Raw genomic sequence first — 18,496 nt, forward strand, 5'->3', positions numbered from 1 at the left:
TAGACTCACTACTTAATGAGTATACTTCACAGTCGTCTGTTTTATGTCGTGTAAATAATCAATATTATTTCCCCTATATCAAGAAATAGTAGATGTACTTTATGAAATAAATCATTATGCTCGACACTCAGTTTTCTCTCTTTTATTTAAACAGTTCTTTTCCTTCTTTCCTATTTCCGAGAGCACTTAACTAGTAGTCGATCTCATCTCTTTCACAGTAATTATATAAACGTTCATCTGGTAGACAACGAGTCCCATTCCCTGTTTGGCTTTTTTCTTTTCATTCTGAATTTTATCAACCATATTTTATGTTTTATTATGATGTATGGTCTATCTGCTTTTTTTATTAGCTGCTCTATGCTCAGACTCTATAGAGGCTGTAGTTGAATTAGCAAATATTCGCAAACAGATTATTGTCAGTCCAACAGTAGGTAGTGCACGTTTTCTAGAACAACAACAATATCATTACTTCTTTCGTACAGTACCATCAATGACTTTGGCTAAGTAAGTAATCATAACGTTTATATAAAGTTTAAATTCTAAATATTTATTCAAATATTACTTTTATGCTTAAAAGTCAAATATTGTTTTATTAAACAAATATAACTTAATGATTTGTGACTGTTAAACTAACGGAATGAATTTTGTCTTCTAACTTGAAAGTCAATTATATTCATATGTTATTTCTAATGAAAAGTCTAATTCCCGTGTACTTTTAGATAAAATATTAATTAATAATTGGTAATCAAACATTTTCGTTGTCAGTAATTTATAATTGAGATTACTGTTTGGAACCCTGACATGAATTTCACAATCAATAAAATTAATTGTCAGTGCTTTTTTTTGTTTCAGTTCGTTCATCCTTAACCCCTTTTAAACTTGTAAGTATAGTTCTTACAGCTGCTTTGAATGTCCAATCTCTATGTTGGCACAATATGAATCTTAAATATACTTACTATTCATCTGTTTTACTCTTAAATTAACTATTCAAAATTATTTCAATCTATCTTAAAATAATTAAGTCATTAGGTTTTCTTTTCACCAAGTACATTTTGCAAAACTGTACAATCGTAAATGATAAATTATAGGTCAATGAATAATAATTGTTAGAATTTGATGAGTTGTAATGTAATGTAATATCTCCCCACATAATTTTAGATAAGTAATGAAATAGGTACTATGAGGAAGATTTATGTATAGTGCGAAATAGTTATTCATTAGGACAAGCGTTGAACAATTGTGGTTGTTGTTAAGCTGAAATGAAAGAGGCCTACAGATACTAGTAAAAAATTCCGAGTAGGAAAAACCTTGCATGATGACATTAATGATCATGAAACACAGCTAAAAAGAAATATTTTTGTAAAAGTGAGAGTTGAATATTTCGATCATCGTAAACAGAACGATTTAGTAAATTATTTTTGCATGTACAACTGAAGTTTTAAATTATGAAGTGTTAAATCTTCTGTGATGTAAAGTGGATTCATGAAATTCAACCAATAAACTGTAGTTTCTAAATAAAAAATCTCGGACTAAAATTAAATATTCAATAATACTCGCTTGAATAATAGTGTTTTTTGTCGTTTCTATTGTCTGCTTCTTTATTTTTCAGTTTTATACTACTTCGGTTATTTCTAGTATGGGGTTGGCATCGGATAGTTGTATTTCGTAAATCGGATCATTTTTTTGAACCTTTATTATTTCAAGCAAAGGGGATTGAAATTATTGCCAATATTGAAATGGATGAACAACAATTAACTTATAAACTGGCAAAAGATGTAAGTATGAATTTTCTGTATGTCGTTCTATTTCGTTAGCTCTGTGTATAGTTTTAACTCATCCAATAGGTACTTGGGTATGAGACGTATGAGGGCTAATGGTGCTACTCAGTTACCTAAACTGAAGTGGGGGGGCAGGATTCTAATATGGGACATCGTGACTAAAACTAAAACTCCTTAACTATTAAGCCATCACACTGCATAGCTCCAAGCTGAGTACAGAAAACTCTACGTGAAATGTGAGTTTCATTGAAAAGACTACATTTTATTGGACTAATATTGGTAGTTACAAGTTACTTGAAGTGTATTTGACTCCCACGTTGTGATTACTGTACTTTCTAACTAGTACTAGTTGCACTAATTTGTTCACATACTCGTGTATTTATTGAATTTGATGATACTTGTATGAAGGGAACCACTTTCTGAAATTTTATCTACTTCTTTTTTCGTGTGTTTTATCGAGTCATTTTTATGGTTTGTCCATCTTACAGACTTTAGAAGAATTAAAACAACAGAACAGTCGCATATTTGTTGTCGAATATGATGCACGTGGTACCTATTTGATACTCTGTGCAGCATATCATGAAGGGATGTATTTTTCCGCTGGATACGTTTGGTTCTTAAATCCATGGCTTTCTGATCAATGGTGGTCGGAATTGGTTGGTCGAAATACTGAGTGTAATTTTAGTGAAATGCTCAATATTACTTCGTGGACTTTTACTGTTGGACACCAGTTGTTAATTGGTCCTATGGTGCACAGTTTTATTCCACGTACTAGTGAGTTTATGGATTCAGACTCTAAGTCTGGCAATAATTCAAGTGGTACTCCGAATCGAACTTCATCTGAGCAAATAAGACGCAGGCGCCATGTTTTTGCTCAATCACAAACGTTAGAAGTACCACCTGTCTTGTCAAGAACTAAACATAATCCTAATCCAAATGATTTAGGGAAATCTATATTCAGTGATCACTCAAAACGTAAATTAATCAAAGATCCTCTTCATGATTACACTGTGTATACTTATGATGCTGTTATCCTACTAGCAAGTGCCGTTGTTCATCTTTTAAGAGAAAATCCTGCAGCAGCATCTGCTCTTGATCATCCAGATGTATCTGAAACTCTTCGAACACTTGTTGCACGTACAAATTTCGGTTATCGATTTCAGACAGATAATTCAACAACTGGACAATCTAGTGAAATAAATGAACTTGTCCCAGGTATCAATGATGATAATTTTGGTGTAGATGCTGGATTTCAACTTGCTGGTGACTATTATGGTATACGTAGTCAAAGTCCTGCTTCAGCATCAAATTTACGATTCAATGATCATAATGAACGTATTGCTGATTATTGGCTGTTAAAACAAAGACATTTAAATACTACTGTCCCAATTATAATGTGGTCAACAAAAAACTATGAAAAAGTACATGAACAGGACCAACAACAACAATCGTATGATCCATTCAATCACATGATTTCATCAAATAATATGTCAAACAAGTATGATTGGAAAACAACCAATGCTCCATTTCTTTACGATGAATTTCAAAAACGGATGACTGAACGTTGGTTAGACCATGTTAATTGGCATACATTAGGTGGTCCACCAAATGATGGTTCTATCAATGAAAAAAATTGTACATTATCATTTCTTAGTAATCAATTACATATGGGTTGTACAGGTGCTACTGTATTTGTCACTGTTACTGTTACCGTTTTAGTTTTATTGCCATTGATTGTATTTGCTCATTTTTATTATCGACGTAAACTGAAAGAAATTGAAAATCGAACACGTAAACCTTTTGAAGAACTATGCACAGAATTGGCTGATTTAGATGTAAGTTATGGACTTTTGTAGATTTATCTGTTTTTGCTATCAACTGTTTTCTTAAGATTAGAAATATTTCGGATTGTTCCTTTTTTACTATAATGATAAAATATTTTCCGTTTGAGCTATTTCGCAGTTTTATTCACGTTACAATCAAATTTATGACAGAAGTACGATAACTATTGTCAAAGTAATGCTATTTAAATACATTCAATGGCGTTAGATGGTTAGAGGTAACTGTCAGAAAATCCTGGACCTATGTTTCGTGTTAGTTGACACTCGTAAGCAAAGCGTACATTCAACCTTTTGGAAGCTGGCTTTCCCTGATGGATCCGAACCGTCGTCACCCATGTCCACAGTCTGAGACGTTACTCTCTTACTGTTCGAGTCACAACTGACTTCCAATAGGACTATGACATCTTTGTTGATTGGTCACTGGGTGAAAAACGACGTCACATGTGTCTGTTTTTGTGTTGTCCATATTCTATCGATAATGTTGCATTGTGACTACTGGCCTAAAAGACTCGACTTGACAAAATGCTTGTGTTGCTACTTGTTATGACTTCAGACACAACAATTTACTTCCCACTGTATAATAGAACAAAGACTGATATTGCTGAACTTGAGAAAGAAAAGTGAGATTGCAAATAACAAGTTTATTATACACCTACTTGAAATCTATAATTGATACAAAAGACATCAAAAATTACAGTAAGATGAGTCGCCGTAAAATATCCGGTCAATAGATAAATCCGAATACATCAAACTGGTAGCAGTTGATATAAATTAATCAGTAATTCCTTATTCATATGTATAAGTTGCAACACCAATAAATTAACTACTTTAACTGAAATCTATAACTAATAGCTGAGTTATGTATTTGTTTTCTTGATAGACTCGACATCTCGTGTACTATATTTTGATCCTAAACGATCGAAAATCGGCCGGAAATCCTGAACCTAGATAATCCGAGTCCAAATCCATCAGGGTGAATGGGTTCCCTAGAGATCGTAGGTCTACCTTGCTGACGAGTACCAACTAGCACAAAACTTAGGTCCAGAGTTCCCTGCCTATCACTTTCAACTACCTTACACAAAATCGTTCACCTGATCTCAACCCATCGAGATTAACGATCACAGTGCCACATTATCGATAAAATACGATCAACAGTAAGGACTAGACAAACAAGAGGATGCCCACTATTCAGTGATCGATCAATGTTTACAGCTGTCCTGCTGACCTTGCCAACTGTTCTCAATCAAAACTAACGCAGGTTGTCTAATTCTGAAATATTTAATGATGTAGAACAAGTCATTAGTTGTTTATTCTCCGCAAGTTATGATTCTCATTGTTTTTCAGGGGTTCTTTATTAATTACTAGTTCATTTGCTTAATGTTTTATAAATATGAAATAAATGTGTAAGACTTATTGAGCTTATTCTGATATATATTGTTTAAATATATACAATTTGTTACAGACCTTCTTGTAGGTTAGTCATTCTTCCAATTCCTGTTTTTTTATGCGCGTAATTCCTACTTTACCTCGCATACACATAAATATTTACTTTATTCATCAAGAGGAACAGTCGTAGTACGAGTTGAAGTAGTATTAGTAGTAGTAAAAATTATAACAGTGTTTTCAATTTCATTCTTTTCACCTTTCATTTTTCAATGTCATTTTATAGATGCCTGCTGAAAATATTGTTTTAAATCGTCGGGTTGGTCAAGGTGCTTTCGGTTTAGTATTTGGTGGTGAAGCTAAAAAAAGTGATTTATGGGAAGCAGTTGCTGTGAAAGTAATTAATGAGAAAGCGAATTATGAAGGGAAAATTGATTTTCTTTCTGAAGCAAAATTAATGCGTTCTTTAAATCATCCAAACGTTGTTCGCTTAATTGGTATTTCCTTGAATCCAAAAGCAAGTCTATACCTGATTATGGAACTCATGCTTCTTGGAGATTTGAAAACATATTTATTATCACGCCGAATTTTAGCTCAAAGGTAAACGGACACGTTTCTGGTTTGGTTGTCTCATGTTCAAGAAAATGACATCTTTTCAGAAATCATGTATCTCTATTTCGTGTTTAGTTAAATTATGATTCACTGCAGTTTTGTGCTTGACAAAATCTGCAATAGGAAATGTTCCAAATAAATTTAACAACATTTTTAGTGTGAATTATCTTAAAAATAAGTAGTGAACCAGAAACCACTCCTTACATTTATATTCTCGCAATCCGATAGGTTATCTCAGGTGTCTGATCATTAGTTACTCAACTAAGACTTAACTCCCATTTTGACGTTCAACGTGGTCTTAAGATGTGATAGAACAACAAAGAACCCATCAAGTTGAGGAAAAGACAAATTGATGTTTATTTCTTTTTCAATAACTTCAATTTTATCACTAAAATAATTGTCTGTTATCAAGATTCTTTAATCGTTGATGCACAATATACTTTTTAAAGAATCCAGACTGAAAGATGCTGTGAAATGATAAGACAGTAATGTGAGCGTAAATCATCGTCAAATATACTGATAAGTTTGTCAAGGATCGCCTTACAAATGGAAAGAGTGAAATCCAAGTTGTAAATTAACATATGTACAAACGACAATAAATAATACAAAGAAGTGCTGGCATAGTGAGAATTGACATTAAAGTGTTCAAGTAAATTGAAAGGTTTTAAACCATGTTAATGTAAAATTGCTTTAGTGGATTTATGTCACTGGATTTCATTATCTGTTCAAGTACTGACCTGTTAATTGATCTTGTTTAATCTCGACAATTGATGGCTTTACACTCTCTACAGAAGTTAAAAATTGGAAAGGAATAACTTCGCTTTTGTGGTAACATACACTAACATTGGGGCACATAACAAAGCGAAAGACAACCAATCAGCTAACAATAAAGGCTATCGCGAAAATGTCATTAAGGTTATTCTTTAAATAAACAACTGACATGTAATGACAACGAGCCAGGTAATCTGATCTCTTCTTAGCAGATCTACATAGCCAGACAAGAACAAGCTTCGAAACTCGGTTTGAAAGGGCTCGTTTTGTGTATCCATGTAAATAAACTCCTAGGTGACCTATTGCTTTTAAAATTTCGAATTTATATTCAAGTAGAGTAAGTAGTCTTAAGTTGGAACGTCTAAGCAGTTGATGTTTGGTTACTTCTGCATCCTTGATGAATGATTTCCCGTGACTACTAAAAACAGTTCATTACATGGTTTTAGTTACTTTTTTTCCGGGCCATATAGGTGATATGTTATTCTATTTTCCTAACTTTGTATTGGTTGTGTGATCTGCACAGATTTATTTTAATCTTGAAAATAACTGATTAAAAGTCACTGTTAATGTCTGTAGGTGTTAGCACCATATTATTTTTTTGAAATCATGTTATACCAATTTCAGACTGAAAGTCATCAGGGATGTGAAGCTTTTCTTTATTTCTATATCATTGTTTCCCACCGTTTTCTCTTGAATGTATACATTCGGTTCAGATTCGAATATTCCAACTAGTCGTGGTAATAATATAGCTGAAAATCTATTTGTTAAATTTTTGAGCATCCCTAACCTGTTTCTTCGAAATGGTGAAAAGTTTACCTTTACATCGATGGAAATTTGTGGTACGTTAACTTCATTATCTTATCAACTTGTTGATGAACGTAATAAGTATGTAAATAGCTTGTTGACTGACTGTTTTTATGTTCTTGTTTGTTCATTTTATGTTGAATTATACTTTCTTGGTTGCAAATTTCTTGTAGATCACCAAACCATGAAGACATACGACCATCAACTCTCACTCAAATGAGTATGGATATTGGCCAAGGTTTAGCCTACTTACATAGTAAGCATTTAATTCATCGAGATATAGCATGTCGAAATTGTCTTGTTGCTGCAGATCGTACTGTGAAAATCGGAGATTTTGGTCTGACCAGACAAGCTGCTAAAAATACTTCAGAGGCTTATTATCGTTTCACAAGAAAGTGTAAGTTATCTTTGATATAGTACATGTTAGTATTCCTTCTAACTAAAAATACATCTTTTGTTTCAGTGTTTTGTTTCACCATTCTCACTACAATTCGAATATCTAGTATACGACTGTACAGCTTGATAATAAATTCTTTGAAAAGAGATCCGTTCAATGAACTTGGTGTTTTTAATATTTAAATTGGAATTGCATGCCTAGTAATGTTGATATTTTTGTATACTTGGGTAAATATTGACAACCACAACTCCAATTCGATGAATGAGACTGGTTCAATCCTACCGGTCACCTAAGTAAGACATTGAAACTTGTACAGGAGCTTTTCTTGAAAGAGACCTTGGAAGAATTGAATTACATTCAAGTTTATTCAACTATATATCGATTAATTAAAAGATTATTAATTACAAAAATTTGTCAAACTGAGTAATCATCGCTTTGCACAAATTACAGTGAAGTTATGAATACTATGGAAATGCCTTTGAATCAACTGGCTAGCTTCATACTGAATAACTTAATACAATTCAAAATGAATTGATAGTTAACTTCATAAATATCATCTTGAATTGATTTACGAATTCTAAGATCGATCTTACCAGAATATGTTTGATTTTGAGGATTTGGCATCCTCAACCGTATTTTCTGACGTTCAATCTTCATAACAACTACGCTTATTTCAACTGTTTTGCTATTCCTTGTTTTAATTTTATCTTGTAGTGCTGACCCATATTTGCGTCATGCTCTATGTTTATTATAACTAGCTGACTGACTCTCTAAAAATTCATTGTATAAGTTAGTAAATTGTATGTCCATTGTCATCCCTATTCTAGATAGTAGTCATGTTTCTCCCAATCACTCATAGTTTGATTGAAAAAGTTACATCTGAATATATATCTGACAATATTTTTATCATCCCCATAATATAATAAGTGTTGGATTTTATTTTATATTTATGCTGTATTGGTCAGAAATGCAACTTTTCTTACATAACCTTTATTTTAACTTTGTTTCTCAAAATCTGGAGTCATATCCATTTGTTAATTTATGACATATACTTAGTTATCTTTTGTACGGACTATTCATTATGTAAATTTCATGTTTCGAATTCTTACTACGTAATATTACTTATTATTGTTACTGTACTGTTAATTTTAGGTGAACTACCTATTCGTTGGATGTCACCTGAAGCTGTACAATTCGGTGTCTTTAGCATACAATCGGATATTTGGTCATTTGGCATAACATTATATGAAATTATTACTTTTGGTGTATTTCCTTATAATGGTCTTGGAGATGTAGAAGTTGTGGAACGTGTCAAACGTATGGAATTCAGTATTACTGAATTTTTACCACCTCAAGCATTAAATACCGTAGTGTATGTACATTCATATTTTTATGATAGTCAAATTTTATGTATGTGTATATTCTTTATTAGCAATTCGAATATAGGGTCAATTTAGCTAACAGACTTTGTCTAACTGTAAGGTAAACATATGAATTATTCACTTTGAGAACTAAAAATGCTATTTATAAGAGTTACGTAACTATCATGTTCGTTGGAATTATCATTATTTTTCTTTTGATGAGAAAAATTATATTATTTGAAAGAAAAAACGTTATGTGCATGAAATTCTTCACCCTTACAAACATAAAGGATCAAGTTTTAAAGTAAAAAGATTCAAGATCTTAATAAGTTTTTCTTCGTTTGTTATGGTTTACATCCCACTAAACTTACGTTATTATCATTACAATAATTATGGATTTTAAAAATTCCAAAATGCTATCGTCAGTTATTAAAGAAAAAAGTCATTGGATTCCAAACAGGAAGCAAATGAATACGAATAAGTTGTATTTAAAAACAAGGTGTTCTTCTTATCCATACATTGTTAGCGTAATTGGATGATCTGTTTGGTATACAGTCAACCAGAGATGCATGTACTTATTTATATTCGATAATTTTGATGTTTGATTATATTTCCTTGAAAAAGTTTGAACCAGACTTCCAGGCAAAACGTTGGATTCACTTCCAATTCATTCGCTGAAATTTTACAAATACATTCCTCATTATTGTCTCACATTAACTCGGCGCTCAAATACTGGGAAACTTTTTTGATCAAATTTAGGTGAAAGCTCTTATATACCTTTCAACTAGTTATTTAAATAAAGATTTTAGATATTGTGATGAGAATATCAAAGTAAAGGTTAAGTGCATAAAAATGTATTAAACTCATCTCACATATTACATTTGAGAAATATACATTTAATACACTACACTTTAAATAGTGTCAAGAAGTAAAGTAGAACTATTACATAACAAGGAATTGATATTGATTTGTAAAAACTCTTATCACCTATAACCATAATTACTTTAACTCATGTTTTTTCAAAACATAAAACATTGTAGTATTATACCTGAATTTTCATTACAATTGAATTTGAGACCATTTTTATTTCCTAATTGTTTTAAACAGCTATGAAATGAAAAATTAGTCATGAATGAAATTCGAGCATCGTACAACTCAAATTTTCAGTACGATGGATCGTTTACTTCAGAGGAGTTTTGTTATAACTTGCGGTCTGTTAATTATCACGTGACTAAATCGCCAATCAGAACACAACTTATACAATCTTAACACTGCCACAACAATCACGTGTTGACTAGTACGAGCAGCCTAGAGTCCTTATTAGTGTTTCTCGTCTAGTCCCTACCTGTTGAGTCCAGAACACAGCCTCTACTATATGAATCATATTTCAGACATACGTGGCTTATGTAAGAGCAAACCAGACAACTTCATACCGTAAAACAGAAGTTAATTATCATACAAGATCAAGTCGAGAAGTAGATGTGATTACGAGAGACTAATTAATAAACTGGGAATAACTTAAGGATAGTATATGATATAATAGTAGTCAATAGGTCAAATTAAAGCTCGTAATAAAATAAATATGAAGATATGTAATCTAGTTATTTAAGTTATAAAATAAGATGAAACCGACTGTGTAGAAGAATACTGGAATATATCAGAAAGATATCAAGTTGTGTTGGTTGCTACATCGTATTACCTATTCTCTATCACTACTACTCTATCTCGTATAATACATTGTTTAATACAATTCTCCTGTCTATACTGTCGCGTGTATTTTGTTTTCTCCAAATACTTATCTATTTCAATTCTTGTTTGTTTTAATCTTCCTCTAATCACACTATAACTCTATGCATTATGATTATTTTTGTTTTAAGGTGTGAATTGATTAATCATTGTTGTAAACATCAATGGCAACATAGACCATCATCAATGAATCAAGTGTTAGAAGTATTAATAGCGTATCCAGATTGCATTCGACCATTCCTTACTGATGATCCACCGAAACCAAATACAACAATCGATTCATTACCTGTATGTGAATAAAATTCGTTTTCACATTTTCAGTTTTGCATTTGAATAATTGTGTTAGTAGTATTAGTATGATGTGTAGATTGTCTAAGAGATTTCACCTAATTTACAAAAACAACTTTGCATTACAGTCTAATATGACCGTCTTGAGAATCACGCAAAACGGAAAGGAGAGCACAAATTAATTATCTGATCATAGTTTAGAACATCCCGGTGACTAAATCTTTTCGTACTCATTCCAAGACATAAAAACTAAGCGTTCACACTGCTCATAAACTGTCTATTGCCTCCTAGTTCTCTAAGTAGTGTCAATGTGTGACTGAATTTTATTTTTGTGTTTTTTTTTTAATTCTACCAAATTAAAATGTATCATAGTGTTTCTTTATTCTTCACTTAATATTAAAGAGAAAAATGGTTTATTTGGTAGGTCGTGAAACAGGGTTTTTTCATGAGTGACTAGCCTTAAAAGACATAATACCTGACACAATTGTATCGATTCAAGTTGTCACACAATACCAGCATAGCGAGATGAGATTATTCAGATAAATACCAAAATCGAGATTTATCAAAGGCGTTATATGGTCAAAAGTAAAAATTTTAAATGTCTTGATGATATTCATCTAAGTTCCATATTATAGCTGTAATTACTGTAAATGAATGACTCCGTCAATAATCGTCAAGACAAGGTTATTATATGAGGTCACTTCGTGTATCTCGATGTCCTCCTGTCTCAAAAATTGGTTTACCATAGTTGTAACAGTAATAACTTCATCAAACATGCGAATTGTTTATTCTTGTAGATAACTTTTTTTTCTCTGTTCAGTAGAATGTATAGAATTGACATAGACACTTTGTTTTATATTTGCACTTTTTTCTCATCAGTTTCAACCAACTGTGGACACTTGTATAATATCAGAATCTGCAATGACTGGTCTTGCTGCAATCGATAGTGTTGGTGGTTTTCGTACGATACGTAGTGCTTCAACTGTAGCTGTTCCAATATCGTCATGTTCACCTTCACCAGTGCCACTAAATCTTCCTGATGATAATAGCGATAAATATTATGGATGTGAAAAACGTCTTAGTGAACAAACAAATCTACGTGATAGTACACTCTCTAATCATCATACAATTTTTGATTGGTCTGATAACTATACTTCTCATCCGTATACAGATAGTTCAGTTCATTCAAAGTTGATTGGTTTTTATCAACTTCCAATGTTTTCTGACAGACAAACCTTATTTCCTTCAGTAGTGACAGATGAAAGCAAAGAACTAAATATTATGTCTAAATCTGGCGAATCATCTAGTCTACCACCAGTGTTTAATAATTATACTACATCATTTGTCACATCTGTTTCTAATACTATTAATACATCTACTAATGTTTTATTCAATCTTTCAACAAGTCCTATTTCTACTACTCCTAGTTATCAGTCAATTGATGAAAGTAGTCAATTAATTATGAAATCTCCGGAACTAATAACTGATCAGTATACATATTCAACTGGAAACACTTTACATATTAGAAAACAAAAACGTTCAAATACTACGCATATAAACAATACAACATCGAATATTCCAGATGAATTGAATAATTTATTATCCGATAATCAACTTAAGTAAGTTTAACTGTGTAGATAAGTCTAATGTTATTCATGAAACACAGTAGGTTAAGACTAACTATTCCTTACATTCCCATTGAACACCAACTCTACATGCATAGCATAATTTATTGGTATGCTACAATAAAAATCCAGGTGTTTTTGACTCACCCATACGTATAAAGGAAAAGTTTGGTCTTTTGTAAGAAAACTACTATTTCCGTAAAATGCAACATGATGCATTTAGTTCATATTTTTAGTCTGTAATTAACCCGGCGATACACAGAACAAAATAACGTTTTGGAAATTAAAGCAGCTACTAAATAAAAAGTATGGGTTCTTAGCTGATTAAGGAATCTCGACGTTCGACACTAAAAATTCAAATTCTAAAATACATTCATATTTTTTCGCTCATGCCTAGCAGACTATAAATGCGTTTGTCTCTGAATCAGTTTGTTTTTCAATGCAACTAGTACAAGTGCCTAATGTTGAGATCATGTTTAATTTTTCTGGCTATTAGTATCGAAAATACATCCCCCTGCTGATGTTCACACCAGAACTAGAAACCAGTATTCTTCACTCCAAACGCTTAAGGCGTTTTCCAGATGGCCACTAATCCGTGCGACAGTATTATTTTAATAAAATTATTTGTAAGGTTTAAATTATGTTTTTCGGTGTTGATGTCAAGTGAGATGTACTGAATTTGAGTTCCATTGGGATGCAATCACATTCACATTATGCTATATCGATTGCGTGAGTGCGTGTACTTGCCCAGTTAATATATACGGTTGAGTGCGTTTGTGTGTACGTGCCCTGTTTGATATATATGAACGTGCTGATTCTCGCCAATCAGAGAGCAGTGATTTTATCGATCGGATCCAATGATACACAAAAGCCGTATGAGCAGTCTTGAGTACTTATCAATCCTGCTTTCTGCCTAGCCCAACCAGTTAAGTCCAGGATACCAATAACAACTTCTGCAATATGAATCATTATTCTCAAACATACTGGGTTCATATATCAATCAAACAGACCACATCATACCATAAAATAGAAAATAACATTTGTACAAGATTTGGCCAAATGTGGCTGTGAATGGGGGGAACAGTAATAAATAGACTGAGGATAACTCAAGAACGGTAAATCATACAGTAATAGTCTATGGGTCAAAATGAAGCTTATAATAAGAGGGACACGAATATGGATACTTTAGTTACTTAACAATTATAGAATAAGAAATATACATATCATATTTGTCCAGTCAGTCAGTCAGTCAGTTACAACGTAGAACTTCGTACGTACGTACATCGGTTCGAGTTGCCATACCACATTAGCACAGAGATGAAGTTGTCGATTCAAATCCCATAGTGGTAGAAGTAGTAAGAGTATAAGTATTATGTGAAAGATAAGGGTTTGAAGATGTTATTGAAGGAGTATAATACGGTGAAATAAATTTGGAAAGAGAAAAAGGATAGGGACATGAAGAATTCAGAAGATTATAATTTGGTAGAACACAAAAAGTGTATGCACCTTCGCCATTGCAAACGATTTTGAGCCATGTCATTCAAGGTCTCTAACCATCGGTTGCTATCATCTCGCGAATCCCAACCAAGTAGTCTACACCTACCATTATGGCTCAGTCCACTTGTCAGTGACTTCATGGATTTATGCCATGTTTTGGTCTGGCCGCCCCTAGCTTTCTTCCAACCTGCTCCTACACCATAAAGCATTGCACGTCGGGGCAGTCGGTGGTTGGGCATACGTAACACATGTCCCAGCCATCTCAACAGATGAAGTTTCACCACTTCATCAATCGATTTGCCATCCTTACCTAGTACCCGTTTCCTGACATCTGCATTACTTACCCGGTGGTCCCAGGATATACGAGCAATCCTTCGAAGACATCTATGATCGAAAACTAGTAGCCTACGAATATCCTCTACTCTTATGGGCCATGTTTCACTACCATAAAGTAGGACGGAACGGACTGCTGCACAGTAAACCCGTCCTTTTGTTGCTAGACGGATATCTCGCCTACGCCATAAATGGCGCAAGTTGGCGAAAGCTAGACGAGCCTTCTGTATCCGTGCTGGGATTTCGTCATACACCAGACCACAAGGGCTGATGAGACTCCCAAGATAAGTGAAGCTGTCAACACGCTCAACTACTTCACTCCCTATTATTAGTTCAGGTGTCGGTGCAACCCAATCCTGAAGTAACATTTTGCATTTCGAGGGAGAGAATCGCATCCCGAACATGCCTGCATTGTTGCTTATAGTGGTCAGAAGACTCTGCATTTTGTCAGCGTCTTCACCGAATAAAACTATGTCGTCGGCGTATTCTAAGTCAACAAGTGAATCTCCCGGTAAAAGTTCAACTCCAGGAGATTGAGATGATGAAAGTGATATCTCTAAAAGCATGTCAACGACGAAGTTAAACAAGAATGGGGAGAGTGGACAGCCCTGACGAACACCACTTGAGGTAACCAATTCTGATGACAGTTCGCCATAGGCTCTAACTCGACCAGTTGTGTTCGAGTAGAGAGCCTTTGTGAAGTTAATGTACTTCTTTGGTACTCCTTTCACTGACAAACACTGCCATAGAACCTCACGATCAACGGAGTCAAATGCCGCCTTAAGGTCAAGAAATACTACTATTGTGGGACGTCTGAATGTATGTCTATGTTCTAGGACCTGACGTAGAGTGAATATCTGGTCTATGCAACCACGTCCAGGTCGAAAACCAGCCTGGTTTTCTCTAGTCTGCTCTTCACGAGCTTTGGTTAGGCGTCCAAGTATTATTGAAGCTAATATTTTAGACACTATATTAGTCAAGCTGATTCCTCTGTGTTTGTCACAGGAGGACTTTTGTCCTTTCTTATAGACTGGCACAATCGGTGATTGGGACCAGTCAGATGGAATTACGTCCAGTTCCCAGATTCTACCTAAGACCTCAGTCAATCTCGTTGCTAGTACTGGACCACCATCCTTAAAAATCTCAGGGGTAAACCTGTCAGGGCCTGCGGCTCTCCCTCGCTTTAGATTTCTTATAGCTTTTTCAACCTCGTAGAGAGTTGGAGGACTCACCTCAATTTGCCATTCAGGATGACTGGGGATCGTGGGTAACTGAAGTGTGGCTGAAGGCCAGTTGAACTGATCCCTAAAGTGTTCTGCCCATCGATCCAATCTCCTGGATTGAGAATGAATGAGATGCCCATCTTTGTCTGAGATAGTTTCGCTAATAGTTGGGTTCCTAATGCCGGTTTCTTTAATAAGTCTGAATAGCTGTCTGCTGTTACCTATTGCCGCTGCCTTTTCCATCTCTCTTGCTTTGTTCTCAAAGTTACCATTCATAAATCTCCACGGGATTTGACAGATTACAAGTTCCAAGTCAGACAAAATGGCTGTCCTGAATCTCACCCCTAGCCATAATTCATCTATTTTATAAAACTTGTTACTAAATAACTCGAGCCAACCCGTACAGGATGCACATATCACAACAAAGGCCTTAAAAGTATTAGTCGAGTTGATTGTCAAACATTATTTACAGAATTCCACTAGTTTCCGTCAATCCATTCATACTTCTTCTCCGTAAATTAGTCATTCACGCTGCTAGTCAGGAAAGAGCAGAAACATCGTTTTCTAGTATTTTAGTTTAGAAATTATTTTCGCCTACTGACGTCAGTACTAATCAGTTTTTTGTGAGTTAACTTATCCTTTCTTTGATAGATCTTCCTTCGCAATTTCTTCGCTAAATTATATAGTCTTTTCGAGAAACATAACTACCACCTACTGTCCTCAACTCAAGTTTATTTTTCTTTAGTAAATTAAGAATCTAGGTGAAGTGTGTATGTATTCAGTTTCCAACACCTGTTAAACGTTCATGGTTTGAATATGGTTATTAACAAGTAGTAAAGATAAAACCAACATGTTCTACTAATGGGTAATTAGTTGTTACTTCCTAAATTTCATCTTCAAAGGGATATTGTGAGACATAGTTAGTCTGACTGAAGTTTTTCACATTTCAGTATGTCATCTTCAAGATGTCTTAGTGCGTTATATTTGAGTATCTATGTGTAAAACACTTTCCTAGTGTCATTTTACAATTCGTTCTTTTAAAATATATCGAATCTTTCTAAAATAGTGTATAATATTTTAATTACATGTTCAAATTCAATAATTGCGTGTTTAAGATCTTCAATAAAGATGTGATTGTTTTCAAACAATTATACTCGGACGACTGTTCTGAACCAAAGTTATAATAAACTTACTTCACAAAGTTCAAGATTTTTCAATCTTACTTCCTTCGAAATACCTCCGATTTATGACAAGACATTACCAAATAGCTGTATTTATACCACTCATGTAGTTGCGATTGAGCAAAATAATAATGGGCCCTGTTTTTTGCGTTTTTAAATCCATTGGCGTCTTTTCTTTGACCCAAAGTCTGCGCCTACACTATGTATTATTTTTATTTGACTTACTGTCTTATTTCTATAGATCTGATTTTAAAATGTTTATGTGGTGAATTTTTTAAAACATTTTCCTCGATTTTTTATACACTTACAACACATTTTTTTAAATTTTGAGGCCTGTTTATGTCTGAGTGCATTCATATTTCTTACTTTTAACAGGTTATCTTTAGATGCCGATTCGATTATGAATATCGAGGAATCCGATAGATCTCATATGTTGATAACCGAGGATAAAAATTCAGACAAGCAATTTTTTATTGTTCCCAGGAACGAATCTCATATGTTTAATGTTTCTAGTATACCTCGAAATCCCATTCAAACATGGAACATTAATTGCTTGCGACCCACTCGTTCTTTGATCAATCTAACTTCTGTACGTTATCCCAAACACTATTTACAAAATAATATTAAATCTGAGCACTATGCTTCAGTTGATCATTTCAGTTCGATTACAAAACATAGTGATATTCATGGTTCAGATTTAACTTTACCTCCTAGTCTATTTACTTTCATTTCTGATTCATTTCTTTCCGGTAGGAAGACCGTTTAGGTTCCATTTCATTTTTACTGTGATACTGTTAATGATATGCTCTATCAATCCGGTAGTTATATTTACACCACTCATGTATTTGCATTTAAACAAACTTACCATGAAATTTAGTTGTTTTTTCTACGTTATTCAATCCATTGGAATTTTCTATGTGAATCAACGTCTATCCATCCTGTTATAGTGTAGCAGGACTATAATCAAGTTTCTCTATTCCCATTCATTCTTGAATATTAATTGTTATCTTTTCAGTTGATTTGTACAGTAAATATACAACCGTTGATCATCAACTGCAATTTATTTTCATGGGATCTCGTTATTTCTCTTCGATCTTGTTTTCTTTCATTATTATTATTATTGTTACTTTATTATGATTATGATTATTACTATTATTACTGAACTTTATAGTTGAATGCACAGTAGCATATTGTTGTAAATATTTCTCTCTTTATTTGCTAACCTAGTCATATCGACTAATTTTGTTTAATAGTTTTATTCTTTAATGCTACAAATTTTTTTTTACGAAGTGCAAATTCACTTCTAAACACAAATAAATAAGAATCGTATAGAGTGTTTATTGTGATTGTTAGTATGATTACATAATTACATAACTTGTCTTATATTATTACATTGTGTACATTATTCTATTATGTATAGACATTTTTATTCTTTAGGATAAATGACTAGTTCATTTCAAAGTATAAAAGTCTTATTTCTCCTTATTTCTTGTTAAAGTTCATTGTTTATTCTCTCATATATGTTACTTTATTTGTTTGTTTGTTTGTTTTTTACAGTCATCATCAGTTAACTTGTTTATAACAGAAAACTAAAGTATAGTGTACATTGTCACATGTGTGTTTGTGTAATCAATTTTTTATCTCATGTTATGTATT

The 18,496-nt window shown here is 33.3% G+C and overlaps 1 protein-coding gene across 1 annotated transcript in view; it reads left to right on the top strand.

Moving 5' to 3' along the window:
- Smp_153500 (tyrosine kinase) overlaps window positions 1-17,606 on the top strand; it is a gene marked incomplete at both ends in the record, with an annotated part of 31,870 nt that extends 14,264 nt beyond the window's left edge. The window contains 9 exons of the mRNA XM_018789366.1: window positions 351-504; window positions 1,610-1,775; window positions 2,267-3,613; window positions 5,289-5,602; window positions 7,363-7,586; window positions 8,739-8,958; window positions 10,825-10,981; window positions 11,861-12,600; window positions 17,216-17,606. Of these exons, the coding sequence (XP_018654816.1) occupies window positions 351-504; window positions 1,610-1,775; window positions 2,267-3,613; window positions 5,289-5,602; window positions 7,363-7,586; window positions 8,739-8,958; window positions 10,825-10,981; window positions 11,861-12,600; window positions 17,216-17,606 (3,713 nt within the window). The remainder of the gene's footprint in view (window positions 1-350; window positions 505-1,609; window positions 1,776-2,266; window positions 3,614-5,288; window positions 5,603-7,362; window positions 7,587-8,738; window positions 8,959-10,824; window positions 10,982-11,860; window positions 12,601-17,215) is intronic.
- Between the last annotated feature and the right edge of the window lie 890 nt (window positions 17,607-18,496).

The sequence above is a fragment of the Schistosoma mansoni genome, chromosome W, assembly GCF_000237925.1.
Source record: "Schistosoma mansoni strain Puerto Rico chromosome W, complete genome".
NCBI lineage: Eukaryota > Metazoa > Platyhelminthes > Trematoda > Strigeidida > Schistosomatidae > Schistosoma > Schistosoma mansoni.